This window comes from Ursus arctos, unplaced genomic scaffold, assembly GCF_023065955.2.
Source record: "Ursus arctos isolate Adak ecotype North America unplaced genomic scaffold, UrsArc2.0 scaffold_30, whole genome shotgun sequence".
In the NCBI taxonomy this organism is placed as follows: domain Eukaryota; kingdom Metazoa; phylum Chordata; class Mammalia; order Carnivora; family Ursidae; genus Ursus; species Ursus arctos.
Genome location: NW_026622986.1, coordinates 23,876,581 through 23,899,711, shown reverse-complemented (window position 1 = coordinate 23,899,711; position 23,131 = coordinate 23,876,581). Strand labels below are relative to the sequence as shown.

Below are 23,131 nucleotides of genomic sequence, written 5' to 3'. Positions count from 1 at the left end.
TTCACTCAGCATAATGTTCTCAAGGTTTATCCATGTTGTAGCAGGTGTCAGAATTGCTTACTTTTTAAAGCTGAATAGTATTCCATTGTATGTTTACACCACATTTTGTTCACCCGTTCTTCTGTCAATAACACTTGCGTTGCTTCCACCTCTTGGCTATTGTGAAGAATGCTGCTGTGAACACGAGTGTCCAAGTGTCATCTTGAGACCCTGCTTTCAATTCTTTTCTTTTTTTTTAAATTTTTTTATTTGACAGAGAGAGAGACAGCCAGAGAGGGAACACAAGCAGGGGAGTGGGAGAGGGAGAAGCAGGCTTCCCGCCGAGCAGGGAGCCCGATGCGGGGCTCGATCCCAGGATCATGGGATCATGACCCGAGCTGAAGGCAGACGCTTAACGAATGAGCCACCCAGGCACCCCATCAATTCTTTTGGGTATATATCTACAAATGGAATTGCTGGATCCTGTGGTTATTTTTAGTTTTTTGAGGAACCTCCACGGTTTTCCACAGCAGCTGCACCATTTTACATTCCCATCAACAGAGCACGAGGATTCCATTTTTTCCATTCTTGCCAACACTTGTTTTCTTTTTTTTTTTAATTGTAGCCATTGTAATGAATGTGAGGTCATACCTCATTATGGTTTTGACTTGCATTTCCTTAATGATTAGTGATGTTGACAGCAATGGTTTTAATAAAAATGGATAATATCACTCTCAGCATTTACAGGCAGCATCTCATCGCTTACTACTCATGCATGTGAGTCCTAGCTTCTAGCTAGGCTGAGACTGCATCAATTAAGGAGACATGCCATTTCTCTCCTGTGGCCTCAAGAACATGTTGAGTCCAGCTAAGCCAGAGTGGCTCCTCTGTTCATAGATACGATGGTAGTCACTCTCTGTGTCCCAACAGACCTTCTCCTCAATCACTGCGACCTACTTAAAAACTCTGCCTATAGGCTTTTGTGCTTAGCAGTGGAAGAATCCTCTTCCCCCGCAGAGCCTATTGAAAGTGCTAAGAATGAATGACCGCAGAACAGCCCTCCACCAGTGATGAATGGAGAGCTGGTAGATCAATATCCCAGCTGCCTCTACCCATGTTGGGATAACTCTGAAGTGCCCTCCACACCGCCTCCAAGAGTTTCCCCATGGAGTGGCAGATGCTCATCATGAAAACTGGTCTGGCAATGCCTCCTTTTCTAGCTGCCTTTCCTTCCCTGCCTTACTTCCCCACTTCCCTACAAGTATTTCCTCAAATCACCTCCTAAATAAACAACCTGCACTCCAATCCTTGCCTCAGGGTCTGTTTCTGGGGGAACTCAAATCAATAAAGGCAATAGTGTATTTCTTTCAGCTACACATACTTGTAAACAGCACATGGCTAATCCTGGTTGGCATGAGAAAGCTAGTTAAAGACTGTTAGATTTGTGAAAATGCTCAAGAGATTCTATTCCTTTTCTTTAACCAATCTACCAGGTTCCATTTGCATTTCTCCAAAATATGCATGTGTCTGAAGGAGATTCATATGTCCCATACACTTACCTCTAATACTTCAAGATAGCACGCTGCTAGAAAAAAACAAAATACCTTAAATGTGATCATGCTGGTAAGAGGCAAATGCTTTTGCTATTTACAAATTCATTGACACTTATCAGCCATTAACATGGTTTATTAATTTTCTTTGATTCTTAGATTCTGACTTCTGACATTTCTCTTTGATAAAACATTTGCATCCATTTGTCACTAGAAAATACACTAAATACTAAAATACACTTCATTAAGCTACTAATTTGAACCCAACAATGAACAAGAGACAATTACAAGAAGAAAAAAAATCAACACATCAGGAAGGGACTAGGCCTTGCAGGGCTATGTTAACCAGTCATCACTGACTGAATACTTATGTCCTCCAAATTTATACGATCAGGCCCTAACCCCCACAATGACTATATTTGAAGATGGGGCTTTCATGGAAGTAATCAAGGTGAAAGGAGATTGTAAGGGGGAGGGGGCCTAATTTGATGGGATCGGCATATTTACAAGCAGAGAAGCCAAGAGCCCTCTCTCTCTCCCAGCCATGTGAGGATAGCACTGTGAGAAGGCACCATCTGCAAGTCAAGACAAGAGTTCTCACCAGAAACTCAACTGTCTGGCACCTTGATCTTGGACTTCTAGCCTCCAAAACTGTGAACAATAAATTTCTGTTAGTTAAGCACCCCCAGTCTGTGATATTTTGTTATGACAGCCTGAACTGACTAATATACCAATCAAGGAAAATGGCCCCAAGTAAGAAGTCACTCTCCCTAAAAATGAATCATGAAAAGAAAAAGAGCATGAGTATAAGACATCTTCCACTTGTTCTGGTCTGAGGTTGTCACTAGTGTCATTTACACAGTGTTTTGGAATCTATTTTGTGGGCGCCTGGGTGGCTCAGTTGGTTAAGTGTCTGCGTTGGCTCAGGTCAAGAGCCCAGGGTCCTGGGATCGAGTCCCACATCGGGCTCCCTGCTCAGCAGGGGACCTTCTTCTCCCTCCCCCACTCCCCCCAGCTTGTGCTCTCTCTCTCTCACTCTCTCTCTCTCAAATGAATAAATAAAATCTTTAAAATAAAAAAAAAAAGAATCTATCTTGAAGAGCAAATGCTAAACCTGTTTCTTTTGCTTTTAATTCCACACTTTCCAGAGTCAGAACTACAAACCTACCCTTTGTCCCTCCTGTGGGGGGAGAAAACACCTCTCTCACCTGCTACATCTGTGCCAATAACTACAGAAGAAAACCCAAAGGGAGGAAAGAAAAGTGATCCCGTCCCAGAGTGACAACCTGTGTGGCAGGGACCATTGACTTCACTGAGGTTTTTTCAGAGAAAATGAGGGAGAAATTCCATGGACAGTTTTTGTTTAGCAACATTTATTTGCCTTCCCAAACTCCAGAGAACATAAGGAATTAGTCTTAATGGAGCTTTAGGTTAGGAGAGAGAGAGAGACAGCGAGAGAGGGACATATTTGTCTGGGTAAAAAAAACATATTTGCCTTCATCCTAGAACCAAGTCTAGCCCTGATTCCGAGTTCTTTATTGGGGTACTGACTCCCAATTTCTCGCTTCACCTCTATGCAGGATTCATTACAAGCCACAGGTTAAAGTCAGTGGCAAAACCTGTGTTAGAAAGTATCCAAGGTGCATCCAACACAGTTTCTCCTTGCCCAATCGACAGACTTTGATGCAAAGAATCAAGGGAGGAGGTGATTTTTCAGTGCTCTGAAGCTCAGTCTTACAAACAAAGGGGAATTTGCTCAACGAAATTTCCTTTTCTAGTCATTTAGCTGTGGTTAAATGCAGCTATTTTTGAAGAGCATTTCAAAGTCTATTGATGGACAAATTCTACTATTGATTGGTACTGACTGTAAACTCGAAGTTTTATCCAAATCCCTTTAACTGGACTTGAGTGTCACTCCTTTAAACGACTTCAGGGAATACAAGGGAGAGAAATGTGCCAAGGATAACTCACACAAAGAAAATTTACATCCTGTCTTTGTTTCCTTTCCTCTGGCATAGATACTGACTAGCATTTTTTTTTTCCTTGAGGAAAGTAGTGAGAATGTGAACAGCAGTCTGGATTTTTCTTGTTCTGTTACCATAATTAGAAAGTAGGATAAAATTATGCAGGAGCAGATTGAGGAGGAAATGTAGCTCAGCTTTTATATGAAATAGCTACCTCTTTTTAAAACTCAAAGGTTCTCTCTCTGCATGTATCTTTCATCTTTGAGTAGGGATTGTACTTCTTTTAAGTCTATTTTCAGGTTGAACAACAAATAGACTCTTTGAAAAGGTCCAAGCGTTGATGGGAAGTGTGTTCATGACCATCGCCACCACTGGCATGAAATATTCCCTGATACCTTGGTGTCATTCTGGGGCAGACAGGCAAAAGACCACCACCCTATAATTACAGGATACTGACAAGATCAGTTTGGGATTAAAGAAGCCAAACACATTGTTTTCACATTAATTGGTAATGTGACCTATCAAATCACCCTTAGATCAATCATCTTATAAGATGTCATCTCATAGCTAATATTGGGAAGAACTACGAAAAATCATTCAGTAGATGCCCATTTTTTATGTACCTGAGGAGCTATTTAAGGATTCAGTATTATTTCCTCTCTGACACCTGTCTTTCCTTCCATTCCCTTCTTCCTTGAAGAAAAAAAAAGTGCTTTATACCAGCCTATATTCAAACCACAGTCAGTTCACAGATAATCATGTTAGGGTACAGAGAATTTCTCCATGTATGTGATTCGTGGGGCACCTGCAACAGAATCATCTGGAGTGATTTTTAAAAATCTCACATTTATGGAACCACACCAGACCCAGAAAATAAGAATCTCAGAGGTGATGGCCCTGAAGTGGAATTTTAAACAAACTTTCAGTGGGGTTCTTGGGTTGTCTAAAGTTCTGAGAACCTCCAAGGCAGGTCAAAATCTACTGTCATTAGGGTTTCATGGATGGGCATTCCCAAGTCCAGCCACCCTGGCCCTTCTTTCTGGTTCCATATGCACCAGAAGTCTCGCTGCTTTCATTACTCAGGTAACTTAAGTCTTTCAGAACTCCTGTGATAATTTCCCCACTGATCGGCTCATTACCGTCTCCCCACCCCAATAAAACCTCCTGTTTAAGAATCTGTAGTAGATTGTAATTTGTTACCTAATTCAAAACAAACTCCCAGCCCAGAACACAAAGACTGATCTCTGGCCTGATTTCCTACCTTTCCCTGCACACTCCATCTATCTAAACTCCCAGAATGATGGGTGCTCTTCCAATGCCAGTGATGTCCACATCCTTCCTTTTGCTCTTGTTCATCTTTCTATTGGACGTCCCCTCCCCCAACCCCTCTTCTTCAACCCTCCAATGTGTCCTCAGATGTCAGCCTGAGTCCCCCAGCAAGCCAGGATCTGTTTCTTCTTTGACCCTCTGCAGCATTTTGTTGATACCTGTCTTGGGCTCTCACCTCATCCTGCCTTGTCCTTTCTGGCTTTATGTACTCAACTTGTCCACACTGTACCTCCTTGAATGAAGGAGATCTCTCATCAGCTTCTTCCTCCCCTCAAGCATGGAGTTTGAACACAGCAGACCCCCCCACTAATACTTACTGGATTATTTAACAGACTCACCCCACCCCCTCTTTGTGATCACCAAAACGTGTGGTTACTGACTTTGAACTTCCTGAGTTCCATTCATGCTGTCTGTCCCCACCAGTGCACTGCTACCATGGGTCTTTTGTAGCCATGTACCTGGAATACTGCCTGGGGCTCCCCACCTGCTGCTCCAGCTCCAATCCCCTCCTCCCATCACTGTTCATCAAGAAATGTTTCTTGAGTATCTGTCCAGGTCCTGGAAAATAGCTGTCTCATCCTCTCAAGGCTTGGAAAATTTAAATAAATTGACAAAGCTTTGGGACATAAGAAAGATGACATTTTATATGTGGGACACTAAGAAGGGTCCACCTCAAATTCAAACTGCTCAGTGTGAGAGCCCAGAGCATGAGCCCTTTTGGTTCTACAGACCAATTCTGCATACACTACATATCTTCTTTACCCCAAACACTCCTTCCAGTATACCACACTCATTTTCCATTATTTCCTATATTATTCCCACCAAGCATGGCCTTTTGTTATGTGGCCCCACCCAACCTTGCTTCAGGCATCTCCCACACAGGCTCTCTCCCCCTCAGCCGGCCCTTACTCAGTTCTATTTGTTTGTGTCAGGCATATGTTCCTGCCCAGGGCTCTTCCATTCCTGCCTCCTGCCCCTCAACACCAAGCTAACACCAACATGTCTCTTTGACAGCTCTCACACTGGGGGCTTTGTATTGCCAAGCATGAATAGGTAAATTATACAGCTTAGCACTTGGATACTCCTTTTCATTTGGCGTTTAACCATTTGAGTTTTCTATGTTGATTTCTCAATCTGACTGTGAAGTCACTGAAGGTAGGGACCATGTCTTGTCAGTTTTCTTGTATGGCTTTCCTCAGTGTTAAACAATTATCAGAACTCAATATATATTAACAGGTTAAATCCCAATCCCAGGTATCTGCTTAGTAAATGTGTAAGGTGGTTTCTTTGTGCTGTTAAAATTAATGTAATATGTAAGAAGTGCAATAAATCATTTTCTCAGTGGAAGTAGAAAAAGAGGGGGAGCAATCCGAGGAAGGGAATGAAATTTGGGTATAATTCTTGGGATATAAAATTAAAAGGCCATCTGCCTTTGAGATGCAGCAGATGCGTAATTGATATTCACTGCTCATTTGCCACTTGAATTTTGCAGACATTTAATGCTGTAATTGTTTATACAGTAAGATTCTAAATACCCTTTAGAGAATAGTTAACTTTTCCTATAATCCTTCTATTCCCTACCAGCAGATAAGAATTGGTTCTTATATACCCAGGGCTTTGAAAGTAGAATTTTTAAAAACAAATCCACATAGTGGCCTTTTGAAGATAGTAATACGACAATATCTATAAAAATTTTAAGTGGCCTACCCTCGATTCAGTACTCTCTACCTAGGAAGACATTGTGTGGGACACTCAAGCCATCTGCACAAAGATGCATGCACACAAATGCTCACTGCAGGATTGTTTGTAAATACAGAATATTGAAAACAGCCTAATGTTCATCAATAAGAGATTGATTAAATAATTACGAGTCATGGGGCGCCTGGGTGGCACAGCGGTTAAAGCGTCTGCCTTCGGCTCAGGGCGTGATCCCGGCGTTATGGGATCGAGCCCCACATCAGGCTCCTCCACTATGAGCCTGCTTCTTCCTCTCCCACTCCCCCTGCTTGTGTTCCCTCTCTCGCTGGCTGTCTCTATCTCTGTCAAATAAATAAAAATAAAATCTTTAAAAAAAAATAATAATAATTACGAGTCATTCATACAATATAATATTATACAACCTTTAAAAAGAATGAGGTAGCACTCTACAGTGTGACAAGGAAAGATGGCACATATATGTACAGAAGGACACACGAGAATCTAAAGGATTAAGGAACTATGGTGGCAGATAGTTATTGCATGTATGTATATAACGGGGTATCTTTATTTTTAAAAACCGGACAAAAAATTAATTTGAAAATAAAATGGTGTTAGTAGTTGAAAGGATTCAGAACCAAGAATCTAATGGGCAGATATCTACCAAGAGCTTTGAAAACAGCTTCACCATATTGCCAGTTTGTCTATATAATCGTAATTGAGATTCTAATATTTTTAAAAGACACAATGTTTATTCCATTCCTCCTTCCTCCCATGTTGCTCACCAGATTCTGTTTCACAACTGTCATCCTCGGATTTGGACTGGTGGCCTGACTGGTGTTTCAGAGGCTGCTGTCAACAGTGACAACAGGGATGAAATAGGTTTATGTTTTGTTCGCTCTTTCACATAGGCCACTTTTATAGAATGATAGTTATATTTTAAATATTTTGATATCCTCCTAAAAACCTCATGTACCAAATAAAACACTCACCTAGTTTATTCTCTTTATAAACTTGTCTATGTCCACACTTACCTTTAGCAGACATCTTTTGGTTCGCTACACAGCAGCCATTACCCTGAGCTTTCTTCTTTACTGCAAGAGCCTAAAAATGCCAGCTACTCTCTTCCCTAGCCTCCCTTACAGCTGGAGTGGTCTTGTGTGTTTTTCAGGGTTCTTTTTGCAGACAACAAGATCCACTATAATTAGCATAAGTAGAAAGGGATTTATTACAGGGTGTTAGGTAGTTTAAGAATGTATGGAAAACCAGATAACCAAGGTCATTCCCCACAGACCAAGATGAATGCCAAAGCACACCTCGAGACCATTATGGCAAAGACCCCATAGCATCACTAAGTCACCACCTCTGACCCTAGAGACCGAACACCAGAATCCAAACAAAAGCTAGTCCTAAAGACCTAACACTTTGCCACCTTGCTTTCAAGGACATTTGATCTGCAACGGCTAATTCAAGTCATTCACTTCCCTTTTCCTGGTCTGGTGCCAGTGAGCTTGCTTGGTGGGAGCCAGGTCACATGCAGGGAAGTTGTGAAATGCATTTTTTAGATCCCCAGCTTCTACAGTTTAGGGGACTTTCTAGAAAGGTGTTGTGGGAGGGGGCTGACTGAACCAATCCATAACACATCACATAAGTAACTCTGTTCTGGCCAATTAAAAATAATAATCCAATAATGTTCTGGGCAGCTTCTGGGAGAAATTTTCCTCCTTGATAGAAATAAAGAGACACAGGAGAGTTCTCTTTACTGTTCCTCTTTTTTTTGCTTTTGAACGCAGGAACAAAGGATGTGAAGCTCGGAGCTGCAGTAGCCATCTTGGGGCCAGGAGGGGAAGCATTGCCCACATTCCCTCCCACCCTCTTATACTGCTCACTTTTCAGTCTCTCTGAGCCTCTTTCCTTGAGTCTATAACAATCCTCATGCTTTCCCCATCTCTGAAATATGCTCCTTGTTTCCTCCCACTCCTCAGGCTACTATCCAAATGTCTCTTCTCCCCACTTCCTATGCTTTCCTCTCTGTGTTAACTTGCTCACCTCCTATTCCCTCTTCATTCACTTGCAAGCTGGCTCCTGATTTTAGCATGTTTATGAAGCATCTCACCATAAGGTCACTGCTGCCATCCTGACCGGCGCATCTGGTAAGTATTTTCCGTTTTTAACTTCCTTAATTTTTCTGATGCACTTGATAGTCATGATCATCACTCCTGTCTTTCTTGAAATTCTCCACTCTCTTGTCATCCAAGATGGTGTCCATTCCTGGACCTCCTTCCACCTCTCTTTCTTTCTTTGCCTCTTTGTAGACTTTCCTTCCACTCCCTACCCTTCCATTGCCTCATCCATGGTTCATGGCTTCACCTGGTCTACACTCCCTAAATGGTTTTCATCCTCACGCTGTTCTGTTGTTCTGTTGTCTGCATACTGATGACTCTAAATATGCATGTCCAGTCCAGAAATCTTCCCCATCTTCACACACACATCCAACCATGGCTAAACCCCTCCACTAGAATGTCTTGCAGGCCCCCTTAAAACAAACCTGTCCAAAATGAAGATGTCATTACTCCTTTTAAACCTGGTCTTCCCCTGTGATCACCACCTGCTTCCTTGCCCAACATCAAGATCTGAGGTCACCCTTGACTCCTCCTGTCTCACATTTCCAATCAAAATCTAATCCGCTACTGATTTCACCTCATTATTTCTTACTCACATTCCTATAGCAGTTTTCTACACATCATTGGCAAAGTGATTTATACAAATGCAGCATGATTATTTCATTCTCTTGCCCCAAACTGTTCAGATGTCTTCCAGTATCTACAGGATATGGCTCAAGCTCCTCAGCATAGTCCTTCCTTACCTCTCTAACCTTGTCCTCTGCCTGTCCCCACCTTGGATTTGAGTACCAGCTCCTCTTAACTTCCTTGACTTGTCTGAAATGTATCATACAACTGTATGATCCTTTACATTTACCAATACTTTTAACTCTGCCTGAAGCCCTTCCTTTACTTTATCACCAGTCTGTACCTATAAGCTCAGATACCACTTCTTAGATATCTTTACTCATTCAACAAATGTTTACTGAGCACTTATTATGTGTCAGACACTGAGCTAAGAGCTAAAGAATCAGTGGTGAATGAGATATAGTTCCTGCTCTAAAGAAACTTACAATCTACATACTGACCTCCCTCATTCTCCAGTTCTGGGTTGAGTGGGATGAGTGCCCTGTTCTGTGCTCCAGTTGTAGATACTGTAGGTTGTCCATGCAGCAACCACACTCACCTTCTTCCCCCCCTTTTATGTGAGGTAGTAGGAACTGACCCCATTTCAACCTTCAGCAGTAGATACTGATACATCAAGCCAAGCATGGTGATTCCATGCCTCTTAGGTAGTGACTAGTTCAGGATCTCATGCTTAAGCCAAGCAGTGCTTGGCTTTCCTATGGAGAGGGGAGATCACTTGAGTTGATCCACTCAAAAAGAAAGGAAGAATTCCTGCTCCTATTTTAGGAAAGAAATTTCTTCTGTCCCCCAGACTTGAACAAAGACGCATATTGAGCAGTTGCTGTTGGCAGCCATCTTGTTGCCCACAGACAAGAGCAGAGCCCAAAGATTTAAGGTGATTGAGGGTGAGAGTGAGACCAGAGGCAGACCCTAGAACTGGCTTTACCTCTGGACTTAATATATGAAATAAAGAATTTCCCTATTTTTAATCCTGTTTGAGCAGGCATTTACCTTACTTATTAATGGGAATCATTACAAATGACCCAACTCTGTCTCCCACTTGAATAGCTCATCCCTGCTTTTTCCTCCATTCCCACTGGCCCACCATTAGTTCAAGCCCATGTTATTGCTGGCCTGGATGACTTCCATATGTATCTTCTTATACAGGTTCTCTTCAGGTCATCCCTTCTTTGAATTGATTCTCCGTATTACCTCTGTAGTGATATTTTTACATCTCAACGCTGATCATCTCATGTCTTGCTTCAAATCATTAATGCCTATTAGTAAAGTTCGTGACAAACTTCAAACTCATTATTTATTCAGAAAATAGTTGTGTCTTCCCCTAGCCAGGGGTTTGACCTCCTCTCCTCCACTCTTTTTTACCTTCCCCATTCAAAAATGTTACTAGTTTTTGGAACATGCAACTCTCTCATTTGCATTTGTGTATGCTCTTCCCCGTACCTGGAACTCCCTACCACCATCATCCACTTATCCACCTCTAATCCTTCAAAACTCACTTGAAACATCAGTGCCATGTAGAGGTTCTTGCTGTGCGCTCTCACACTCTATAGCACTTTGACAACTTCTTTGTCATAACATTTATCTCACTGTGTTGGAATTGTTTACTGGCCTTTCCAACTAAACTCTAAACTTCTTGAGAACAGGGACCAGGTGGTATTTACATATATGTCTACATATCCTCATTATGCTTCCCATAATGTCTCTCTGATTGCAACCCTCCATAAATGATTTTTTAAAAAAGAAGAGAATAGGAAGAGGGGAAAGGAGGGAAGGGAAGCTTCAAATTTGTCCCGCCCTTGGTAGCTTCATGCTTTTGGAGTGTGTATTAAAAAGGCTGCCTTGTTCAGTAATCATGGGGAATGGGGAGGAAACAAATAGTTCCTGATACAGGTAATGTTCATGTTCCCAATTGTAGCAGCATATGGCAGTAGTTGTAATGGCCTAACATAAAGCACTCCCAGACAATATTAATGACCAACTAGGTTAATGACCGAAGACTAAGCCTGAGGCCATGAACACATTCTCCTTGTCATTAATCCCTGGAAAATGACCTCAGCTGTGTTCATTACAGCTCAATTATGCTCACACTCCTCACAAGGAAAGAAAGCATTTCAGTCCTAATACCAAGCTATGTCCCTTCTTTTACTTTGACACACAGGCACTAAAGATACAAAACAAATTATGAGTCCAAACACTAAGCATGGAAAGGAAGCAACATTACCAGTTTATTAGCTCCCAATCATCAGTGGGAACTAAACCAGAGAAACCTTGAGGTCACAGAGGAGGCAGATCTGACCATTCATGATTCACCTTCTCTGGGTGTTCTTTGAAGACATAACAGAGAAACACTAAATGTGTTACTTCCTAGATGTTTAGAGGTTGGATAAAAATCTAAAAATTCAAAGGTAACTTTTTGCCACTAGGCAAAAAAATAAAAAATGGGATTCTTCTGATACCAATTTATCATTCAATCAATAGTTATGGAATGCTTCCGCTGAGCAAAGTTCCATAGCCAAGTTGTGAGTAATTAAAAAAGGAAAAGACCCTCGAAGACCATGAAATTAAATTACATGAATGAACACCCACCGTGGTGGCTTTAAACACATCATAAAATATGTTAGCACCCTTTCGCCAAGAGGAGGGGTCTATATCCTCTCCCTTCCAATCTAGCCTTAATGACTTGTTCGTAACAAAGAAAATGCAGTAGAAGCAAGTCTGTGTGACTTCTGAGGCCAACTCACAAAAGGTCACAGAGCACCACCTTGTTAGCTCAGATACTTGCTTTTGGGCCCTGAGCTACCATGTAAGCAGTCCAGCTCCCTTGAAGCATCCATGTTGTAAGGAAGCCCAGGTCATATGGAGTTTTCCTACATAAGTGCTGTGGTCCAGCTGACAGCAACACCCAGCACCAGACACATGAGTGGAGCTGCCTCCAGGAAATTTCAGACTCCAGCTGTCGAGTCATCCCAGACTTTCACTCTTCCCAGGTGAGGTTCCAGACATTACAGAGCAAAGACAAGCCTTTCCCACTGCTACCTTTTGGAAGTTCTGGCCCATAGAATTGGTAAGCCTAACAAATGGTTGTTTTAAGTCACAGAGCATGCAGCAGTTGCTATGCAGCGGTAAGCAGTAAGTGGAACACACCCAATGGATATGGTGTTTGGTAACAGGTGGTGTGTGAACATTCCCAGCCCAGCTGTGCCCTATAGGAACCTGGGAAGAGGTGCAGTTATCTAATGAAACTGCATTTAACCTGCATCTGGCAAAAAAGCTCTGAGGCTGCCTCAGTTAGGCCATGTGGTACTTTCAATGTGAGGAAAATTAATGCGCAAGTCAAGGTAACATTGACCTGGTACAAATGTGGCCTGTATCACAAGATAATATGAACTCTTTCTGACCATGGCTTCTAGAACTCCCCTTCCACAGGTGTGGTCTTCTGTTTTTTTCTCTCTACAGTCTTTCTTCAGGATTCCTGGGCTTCTAGTCTCATTCTCAGATCTGCCCCTCCAAATCTAATCATTGACTAAGTAACCACTATCTCCAACTGCCCATCAACCATCTCTGCTGGGAAATCCCATTATTTCCTCAGTGCCTTCAACTCCGTGGTCCCACATTAATTTTATCTGCAAATTGTATTTCCCACCCTGATGGTGTTCCTGTACCACTCCCTGCAGCTCTGAGATCCAACACTCTGTAGTCCTGGCTGACTCCTCTCTGTGGATGGGCCCCATTGTCAATCTATCATATGGTCTTGATGATGTTGCCTTCAGAATGTCCCTTGAATTTATCCACTTTCCTGTTTTCCCACATCCACCATGATGCTGCCTCTTCACCCCCAACCTGAACTTATGCATTTGACTCATCTGAACAGGCATTCTCCTTCCTGTCTTCCCAGTGCACTCTGCATACCACCACCAGATTAAACTTCCCAACCCACTGGTTAAGTCAGTCCCCATCAAGGAATGCAGAAAAACTCATAAATGCCTGTGACTGCAATCCAGGTACTCACAGGACCATTTGCAATGTCTTCCCTCATCTGGTCCCAACTTGCTCCACCAGATTTCCTCCTCCTGCACAATGCAAATCCTCTCCTACTAGTCCCTCCTTCCCACCCCCACCTCTGCCCTCATCTGATCCCTACCATAGTGTTTCATAATCATTTCCTCCTGAATCTCCCTCATCACTTTGTTCCTTTTCCTAGAAAGATACTCTCTCCCTTTCCTCCCCCATCAAAAATAAATGTACACCAATCCCACCTCTGAATATATCCAAAGGAAATGAAAACAGGGTCTCTAAGAGGTATCTATATCCTCATGTTCATTGCAGCATTACTCACAATAGCCAAGACATTGGCTAACCACAACAACCTAAGACATTGGCTAACCAAGACAATCTAACTGTCCATCTATGGATGAAGGGATAAAGCAGATATCACACACACACACACACACACACACACACTCACACACACACAATGCAGAATTATTCAGCCACAAGAAAAAAGGAAATTCTGCCACTTGTGACAAAATGGATGGATATTGAGGGCATTTTCCTCAGTGAAAAAAGAGAGAGGAAGACAAATACCGTATGGTATCATTTATATGTGGATTCTTAAAATGTGAAACTTATAAAAAACGGAGAGTAGAATGGCAGTTCCTAGGGACTGATGGTAGGGTAAATGGGGAAATATTGGTCACAGGTACAAACCTGCAGTTAGAAGATGAATAAGTCCTGAGGATCTAATCAAATCTAATTCTGGTGACTAGAGTTAACGACACTGTATATATACTTGAAAGTTGCTGAGAGAGTAAATTTTAGATTTTCTTGGCACAAAAAAAGAAATGGTAAGTATGTGCCTGATGGAGGTGTTAGCTAATGCTAAGGTGGTAATCATATTGCAATAGGTCAGTGTAACAAATCAATACGCTGTACACCTTAAACTTACACAATGTATATATCAATCATATCAACAGAGGGGGAAATCTGCCCCCTTTGAATGGCTTGATGTCCTTTTCCTTCACAGACCCTTTCGTAACTAAATCTCTAGGTCTCCCTCTCCTATCCCTCCCAGACCACTCCTCTGAATTCCTTCCCACACACTGTTGGTACCATGCCCTATAAAGGGGGGCTGTCTCCTCTCACAAGGTCATGAGGTATTACCTCAATGTTTCCTTTAGGTATAATTCTTTTGTGATATGTAAGCTCTGGAGCAAGACCCATGTGTCTTAGCATGGTCCTGTGTTAAACTGCCAGAAATAACTGAGCAATACTTTAATTTACTGAATATACCAAATACAGCACAAGGCACTGGGACCCAATAAACTCCTGTAGGTCCTATGGCTTCTACCTTGATTGGAATGCCCTGCCCACAACTTTCCACCACTATCTCTTTCTTGCCAGTCACCCTTCAGCTTCCTCAGAGAAGGGTCCCTTGATCACCCACTCTAAAGCTGTAACCCAAGCACTATCTCCCCATCATCATTTATAATTTGCTCTAGAGCAATTACCACTTCCTGATATTTCCATGTGTTTTTAATGTACTTATTTTTTTTAAATCTCTCCCCAGGTAAGCTCAAGGACACCAAAAACCTTGTCTGTCTTGTTCACTTTACTATATCCCTCATGTTAAAATAGTGCCCAGAAGATAGGTGTTCAATAAATATTTGTTGAATGAATGGATGAGAAATACTCTATATTGTTGATGTGCTCACATTTTATTAAGGAAAACAGGTAGAGCAGTCAAATATCATATAGCAGTGTTATCAATAAGTGAAATGATAAAAAATAGAAATATAAATGAAATAGAGGAAAAAGTGAGGAAGTGGAAAGAGCACATTCAAAAGTACACAGACTTGAACCAGCATGGTGTTTCTGGGGAGCAGGAACAGCCCAACTCCGCTAAGGCACCAATTCTGAGGGGTGGTGGGAGGTACAGCAGGGCATGCAGTTGGACAGGGAGGCAGAGGTTGGAGCTTGAAGTGACTACTGTGTATGTTAAAAAGCTTGATCACTTTGTAGTGCATACAGATATCAAGTTATAATTTTGTACATCTGAAACTTATATACTATTATCTATCAATTTTACCTCAATTAAATAATAAAATACTTGAGCTTTATCCCATGTATCATCAAGTACAGAGGATTTTAGACCTTCATTTTAGAAGAAAATAGATCTAATTAGTAGCAAAATCAGAATTTCATTTTAGAAATATCACTCTGGAAATTGTACAGAGGATAGACATAGTGAAAAGAGAATAGAAGCAGAGATCCAGGTGCAAGAGACTGTACACTTGAACCAGGCAGGGTGGGAGGCATGAGAAGGAGGGGCTGAATTATAGAGAAATGAAGGAGCAGAGGCAACAGAACGTGGAGATAACTGGAGAAGGTGGATGAGGAAGAAGAAGGAGTCAACAGTGAATCTCAGATGACAGGCAAAATGGTATAACCATCAATGAAAGACATGTAGACCAGGAAGGAGGTCACAATTCCTCTTTGGGGTGAACTGAGTTTGAGGTATCTACGGGACAAACAGGAGGATAAACCTGATATGCATTTGGATTGCTAGTCATGAGAAACGTGTGGGGAAGGCCTGAGCCAAAGACGTGATTAGGTAGTCTTCAGTGTACAGATGAGAGTTAAAACCATGGGCATGCATGACATCGCTTGGGGAGTGGAATTGGATCTACTGCTCAGGAAATTGCTTCTCCAGGTCTGGATTGAGAGACTAACATTTCAATATCCAGAGTTATAAAGAGCACTCATTACTAGGAAACATGAGTTGCAGGCCAATTTTACCTTGACATTGGAATTTAGTCTTCTTATACTGTATATACCCCATGGTTTTAGTCAAGCATGTTTCCAGAACCTTTGATTATGACCAGGCTAAATACCATATGTTCCATTTGACTTCATATTTTGGCATAGAATTCAATGAGATACCGCTACCTGCACCAGTAACATATGCTCTCCAAATGACTATTAAACTTTGCAAAGCAGCCATACAATTAATTTTTAGCAGAGATGCACTAATAGCACCCAATCATGAATAGCAGCCTGGATGGCATGCATTTTGCATTTGCCAGAGAGAACATATTGCAGCCCATATTTTAGTCATCTTCCCTCAGAGGGTAAGAAAATTTTGTTAGTTAGTCAAGACAGGAATGCAAATTTAAATTTGCTCATGATTGGGACAGTTCACCTGATCCTAGGAGCATCTGTTTTTCTAAAACAACTGGCTGGTTGTCCAAAGTGATCACTGACTGTTCAGACACTGGGATGGAGAGACGTTTGGGCAACTTCTTTTAGATCAACTCTGGCTCATTCAAGAGTCCAATGAGATGAGCTTGGGTGGATGATAGTTTCATATCATTTTAACATAATGCAAACAATTACTAATACTTACTGTGTATTTACTTTGATCCGGGAACAGTGCTAAGGTACTTTTTACCTGCATGTCTCATTGAACTACCCCAAATCTTACATGATAGCTATTATTATCCCACTTTACAGGTGGTGAGATGTTTTCAATCTAGCGTAAACTAGACAATTGGGCTTTTCCATTTATATTTGTTTTGAGGGAAACTGAACCAATGATTCAGGGTTCACTGATGCTTTACAAACCTATGGTACACAAGTTGTAAAGACCACTAATGAGCATCTATTGTGTTTACCTTGCTAGCATTCCTTTCTCCTTGCTGGTAAAAGACCTCTTTTCCTTCTGGAACATAGCTTTTCCACTTCCTGTTGACTCAGGCGGAGTTATCAGCCAACAGATGCACCTCCTCTCTTCCCACAGGTCTAAACATAGAAGACAACCTGCTCTGTCAGAGAACCTATCTTTGGACCCAGTGATTGGCCAGGGGCAATAACAATTACCCAACCGGGCCAAACAGATGTTAAAAAATGACTTTATAAGGAAAGTTCCTCTCATTTATCTGGGCCCACTAGCTCTAAGCACAAGTAATCCTGGAGCTGCTGGAGGAAAGAATCTGCTACAGCCTAAAGACATGCACAGAGGATCTGGACTCTGTCACCCAAAGTCCTTAATCTAGCTTCTCCTGGAACCACTTCAATCCCTGGACTCCCCATTTACATCAGTCAATACATTTCCCCTCCTTGTTAATGCTGGTGTGAGTTGAACTCTGTCATGTAAAATTAGAAAGACATAAAATGAAATAAAAATACAGTCAGCAAAAAATTATTTGAGAGAGGGAGTATGACTCATTGATTTTAAATTTCACCCTCTGAGACAGATAAATTTGTACATTAAACATTAACTACAAATATTATTCATATCAAGATTTCAGACATACCCATTAGGAAATTGCACTTTAGAAGGTGGATAATTGAGTTTAAGAAGGATTTTAGCTACTGACTTAGATATAACAATTACATGAACATTTTCCAAGGTTTTGACAATCATCCAACTTTAAATAAACAAGAAAGGTAAATGATACTAAGAACGCATCCTACTATAGACCTGAACATCCAGGACCCCTGTCTGGGCCCCAAGCTTAGATGGTCCCAATCTGTGCATAGTGCTTTAGATGGCTATGCTCTGTATTAACACATAATTATTATTCTTTGAATTTCCATAAAGGTGGTCAACATTACATTTTCAAATACATGAGCTAACCATTATGGAAACCATCACCATTAGCCAAGTCATCTTGGGCAAGCCATTTTAGCATTTCTGGATCTCAGCTTGACAGTACAATAGAAAGATACAGTACCCATCCTGACAGCAGGCAAAAAGCATTTTCAAAAATATAAGGATTTTTATTATTAACTCAAGAGCAAGATTCCTCAAGACAGACTTCAATTTTATCCTATGCCTTTTGCCTTTTGCCTTTTGCAATCTGGAGAAAATCCATGGTCTTAGTAGAAACTCTGAACAGAGACCTGTCACGGGTCAAATTTAGAGGAACATGAAGTTATAGTAATAGAACTAAGACATTGGTCACACCCCTAACCTGCTTTTCTGACCATGTAAGCCTTTGTCAGCCTCTAGGAACTCTGTCCAAACCAGTGTACTTTCTATCTCCCAACATAGTCTGAATTCCATCCTAATTCATTCACTCACCTCACCTCAGATTCACTCTCATCTATCCCTCAACATGTTATTTAAGCTTGAACCAGTTGCCCCACTCCGATAGGCAGTGCACCCCAGGGCTTACTTCGTTATGGATTATGCACTGTCTTACTGCAGTTCTTATGTGATTCTCTGAAGTTGTCCTATAAATTCCTTTTCGTTATAATTTCCACATGTTTCTACCTTGTCTTTTCAATTAATTTTTAGGTTCACTAAAGCTAATGACGGTCTTCTATTCTTCCTGCACAGAGTAGATACTCAGCAAGTATTTGTTGATTAAAAAGGAAAATTTCCAAATGAGGAAAATATCTGAGGAAAGAAGAATCTATAACGAAAGGAAATGAAATGAAACTAGAGAGATGAAGTTTTACAAGAGCAGGTTATCAACTGGAATCTGTTCAAAACAGACCAGAGAACTAGTCTGTTCAAAAGAAACCCAGAAATCTGAAATCAAATTTTTAGAAATGGAAAAAATCTTCAAGATAATCTAATTCACATCCTTCATTCACTGAGAATAATCACTCACTAATTTCTCTGACTTATCAATGGAAATTTTTACATATTTAATTTTCCTATTATAAACCTTGACTCTTGGCAATTTTCTTAGAAAGAGAGTCCAAGAGAATGGAACCTTGAAAACATGGGAAGTCTCATAGATATAAAAATATTTCTTCTTCCTAGAATCAAACCAGATGTCTTGAGCCAAATGTATGGTATCTCCTTTTAATTTAAATTGCAACATGGAAAAGAATAAAGATAAATAAGAAGATAGCACTACTCACCTAAAAATGTGAGAAGTGCAGACTGTCTCAGAAGTGAGGCCCCCTTGAGGGGCTATATCCAAAGTGTTAGAAGATCCTGGTGGTCAAGTTCTTGGGCTTTGACATGGTATCAAAGAAAGTCCTGGCTTGAGAGTCACAGGACCCTGATTTTGAGATTTTTCCCCCTCAATTCTAGTTGTATGACCACTAACAGATTTTCAGATTCTGATTATCAAAAATTTCTGTCTTAAAACCAGGACTGTTGAAGGGCTCAAGTGAGATAATATATGTTAAGATACTTTGTAGAAAAGCATAATTTGCATTATTGCCTAGCTAGCTAAATTACATTAAAAATATTTTAATCTAGCTGTCTGAGCTTTCAGAATCTAAAAGCCAAATCATCCTAATACCATCTCTGTAGCCTCTTAGTTGCACATCTCTAAGCTGTCATTAGAGAAATGATCAACAAGTCCCTGGCTCTAGCACATTCCAGCCCTTAAAGAGTTCCCTAAACTCATGTGATTTCAGCAAATGACACATCGCCAAGAGCTTCGTGCTCTATAATTAGTCACATCAGGCTGGAGGCTCCCAACAATGTGGTGAACACAACAATGTTTTTCTTGCTTCCCAAGATTTCTGCAAAGATGGAGGAGGTAGGCTTTTCAATGGCCTATGAGGTGGTCATTACCACCAGTACCTGTCCTCTCTCTGAATCCACCCTTCCTTGATTGTTTGAGGACCTCCATCTTGCATGGATGCTCATTATCCTCCCATACTAACTCTTCATTGAAAGAATCAGTGAAATCCACCCACCTCAAGACAGTCAGCACATGCTTACAACCCAGGTCCCCTTCCAGATGCCCCACACCCTGTACCAGCTTAGAAAGTCACCTTAGGTACATTCCAAGTCACCTGCTCTTGTCCAGCAGAATAAATTAGGCTCCCATGGTGTAGGATTCCAGACAGCGGAGTGTGAACAAACCCAAATGATCACTCCTTCCAGCAAATAATATTAAACACTTCTGGAATAAAAGCCATATGGATGGGAAGAAATTCCCCCATCTTAAAAATAGCACTGTCCATATTGTAGGGTACAAATAAGACATAACACTGAATAAAGCATTAGAGTTGCCTCTCGAGGTCCTCTGTTCTAGACACTACTCCTAGAGGTCTTAAATTATGTTTAACAGAGCTTAAAGGGACCCTATAGATGAACATGATCCCCCAGTAAACAAATGCCACAACTAAAGCACAGTGAAAGGATCACCCAGGTCACCCAGGATCGCCCAATGAGTGGCAAAGCTGGAAACAGAGCACAGGGCTCTCCAATTCCAGATCTGTTGCCACTTGCACAACCAAATTAATCTGTTCTGCCCTGAATCATCTACAATCTACACTGAATATAACCTCTGGCTGCCTCCTTATTCAAAACCAAGAGGTGTGGTCAGTTGCTCTTCCCTAGCTCCCTGCACCCAAAGACTCTACAACATAAAATTGAGGAATTGCAATCAAGCCACCTGATATTGACCTCTCCCCGAACAGGGTGTTTATGGGCTCTCACTCTGACCCTTATACTATGCTACTTTCCTCAGTCAGCAGGCACTCCATAAATACCGAGAATTGATTGGCTGATTGATTAGCTAATAAATAATAATGTTTATAGCTTCCTTCCTGAACTCACAGCCAAAGAAATTCTGGTAAATGGCTTCTTTTCCTCCCTTCTTCGTTGTTGTCTTGCTTATACATTTTGAGACTCATCATGCAATAAGCCAGGAAGCACTTTTTTTGAGGTTTACTCTTAAAAATGAAAAAAGCAACAAAGTCCATAAAGGAAAATTCCCCTGAACCAGTCATGAACCAGAAAACATGCACTGACTATGGTTATACATGGTGCTCCAAGGTTCTCTAATCTAACGGTCCATCATTTCAAGAGCTATTTCCCCTGCTTCTGAGAGAGACATACATGCAATCCTTTAATCCAGGCAGGGGGTGAGCGCTAGGGATAGATCTGAGGGCAGAGGCTGCTGACGCACAGAGGATAAAATCTGAGCTGCAGATACCTCCGGACAGCAACCATAATATTTGGGAGCACCAGCAACAAGAGAACCCGAGTGTGTGTGTGGCAGGAGCAGCTGGACCAGGATGTTGAGCTGCATTCTGTTTGGGCACCGAGGATTTATCCTTAGGGCTCCCAGTAAAACAGACACACACCTGAATGCTCAGAAGCATGGGGAAGAAATCAGAACAGTAATCGGGAGGCAAATAGGCCCGGCTCTCCCTAAAGCTAACTTTTGAGAACACATTTCTTCTCTATAATAACATAATGCAAGACTTATTTCTATTAAACATTAGATAATATGCATATACATACCTGAATATGGGCATATGTGTCTATATTTTTTTTGCAAATGATTCAGATTCCCAGTTTCCTGGAGATACTGCCACTGCATTGCCTGCCACAGTCAGAAATACTCAGACCTTTACCACCCACATACATGACCATGGGTAGCCAATGGAGGATAAAGTACCATTAGACAATACAATTATGAGGAAGGGGGATGAGTCAAGGATAATTTCTCCTGAAAACAACTTTAATTCTTTTGAATACTTCTCTCTCAGTGGAATCGGAAGTCAGCAGAAGCCCATGCAATCTCAGGCATTTCAAATGGCTTTGTGGCCCAAATGACGTTTGGGGTAATGAAGAAACCATGATATCTATCCCTTCTAATTTGACCCTGCTCATCACTCCGGAGGCAGGCTCCCCACTGGCTCCACTTCCAAGTGCTCTTAATAAACTCATCAGGCCTCACAGAGCTGCATTTCCCCTTCTCAGTCAGAAAACATAGATCAATATACACAGCAGAAGCACTTATGCTTTGTTCGTAAAATCTCCTGTGCAACCGTTAGAGCATTCACACACCGAGCCTGATGCGGGTTACTTCTGCCAGCATTACCCCGGCCTATGGGCTACTCAGTGAGGAGAAGGGGAGCAACATGACGGTAAATGCAAACTCTGAACCTAGAGTCTAGCAAAAAGTAAATCAGGTTAAAACAAGGTGATGCCAGTGTCCCCGTTTGCTTAGATATGCTAAGAGTGGAGGCCTTCTTAACATCATGGAGAAGCTTAAAGTAGGCCAGTGGTCCACACAATGGCAGGTGCCTGGACAAGGCCTCTGCCAGTGTCTCCCCAGCAGTCACAGTTGGGAGGTGAGCTCTGCAGTCCAAGTGTTACAAAAGGCCACAAACAACTTCCTCAGCTACTTCTATGGGGGAATCTGAGCAGACACATGGGCACCTAGAAAGAAGATCCTAGTCCACTGCTCCATGGGCAAAAAATTCCACAGTTGCTGTGAGAAGATACAAAAGCAAACAAACACGATCACCTCAATTTCAATGCAAAAGGCAGTGGGAAAGGATGCTGAGAAGCCAGGGGGAGGCGTTGGTGGGAATCTATTTCCAGGGGCTCTTAGCACCTGTTTGCAAGCACATCTCTCAAAATAGCATTAAGCAACAAGTTTCTAAAATGACAAATCTAAAGCTTCTTTTCTCTGAGAGTGCTTTGTCATGGCTGATACTCTCACCCAAGGAATCATTTCAAACAAGCCTGCAGTATAAAGTAGAGCGATTTTTCGCATGTCTGCTGCTACTGCAGCAGCCCACGATGCGGGCAGGAGGGCGGGCGAGGCTGGAGCTGGGCGCTGCCTGGGCCCCACCTCCTCCCGGAGCACTCACCATCAGCAGGCTGAGAGCAGAGTCGGGCACGAGCTGCACGGCCATGGTCTCCGATTCCCATGCACAGTCAGTTCGCCTGGGCCCTGGCTGACTGCGAGGCATCCACAAATACCTACAGCAAACAATCCAGAAATCCAGACTCAGGGTGCAAAAGACTCAAGATGAAGACAGGCCACATTTCACATGGGGGTTGGGGAGGGGGTGGTCAGGCGGATGTTGGGAAGAAGGGGTGGGAACAGTGCTTAGGAATGAAAAAAAAAAAAAGAATGAAAATAGAAAG

At 41.8% G+C, this 23,131-nt stretch overlaps 1 protein-coding gene across 1 annotated transcript in view; it reads right to left on the bottom strand.

Moving 5' to 3' along the window:
• Positions 1–22,921, bottom strand: part of FRMD4A (FERM domain containing 4A) — a 592,045-nt gene extending 569,124 nt beyond the window's left edge. The window contains exon 1 of the mRNA XM_057304597.1: positions 22,852–22,921. Coding sequence (XP_057160580.1) covers positions 22,852–22,896 — 45 coding nt within the window. The 5' untranslated portion in view covers positions 22,897–22,921. The remainder of the gene's footprint in view (positions 1–22,851) is intronic.
• Between the last annotated feature and the right edge of the window lie 210 nt (positions 22,922–23,131).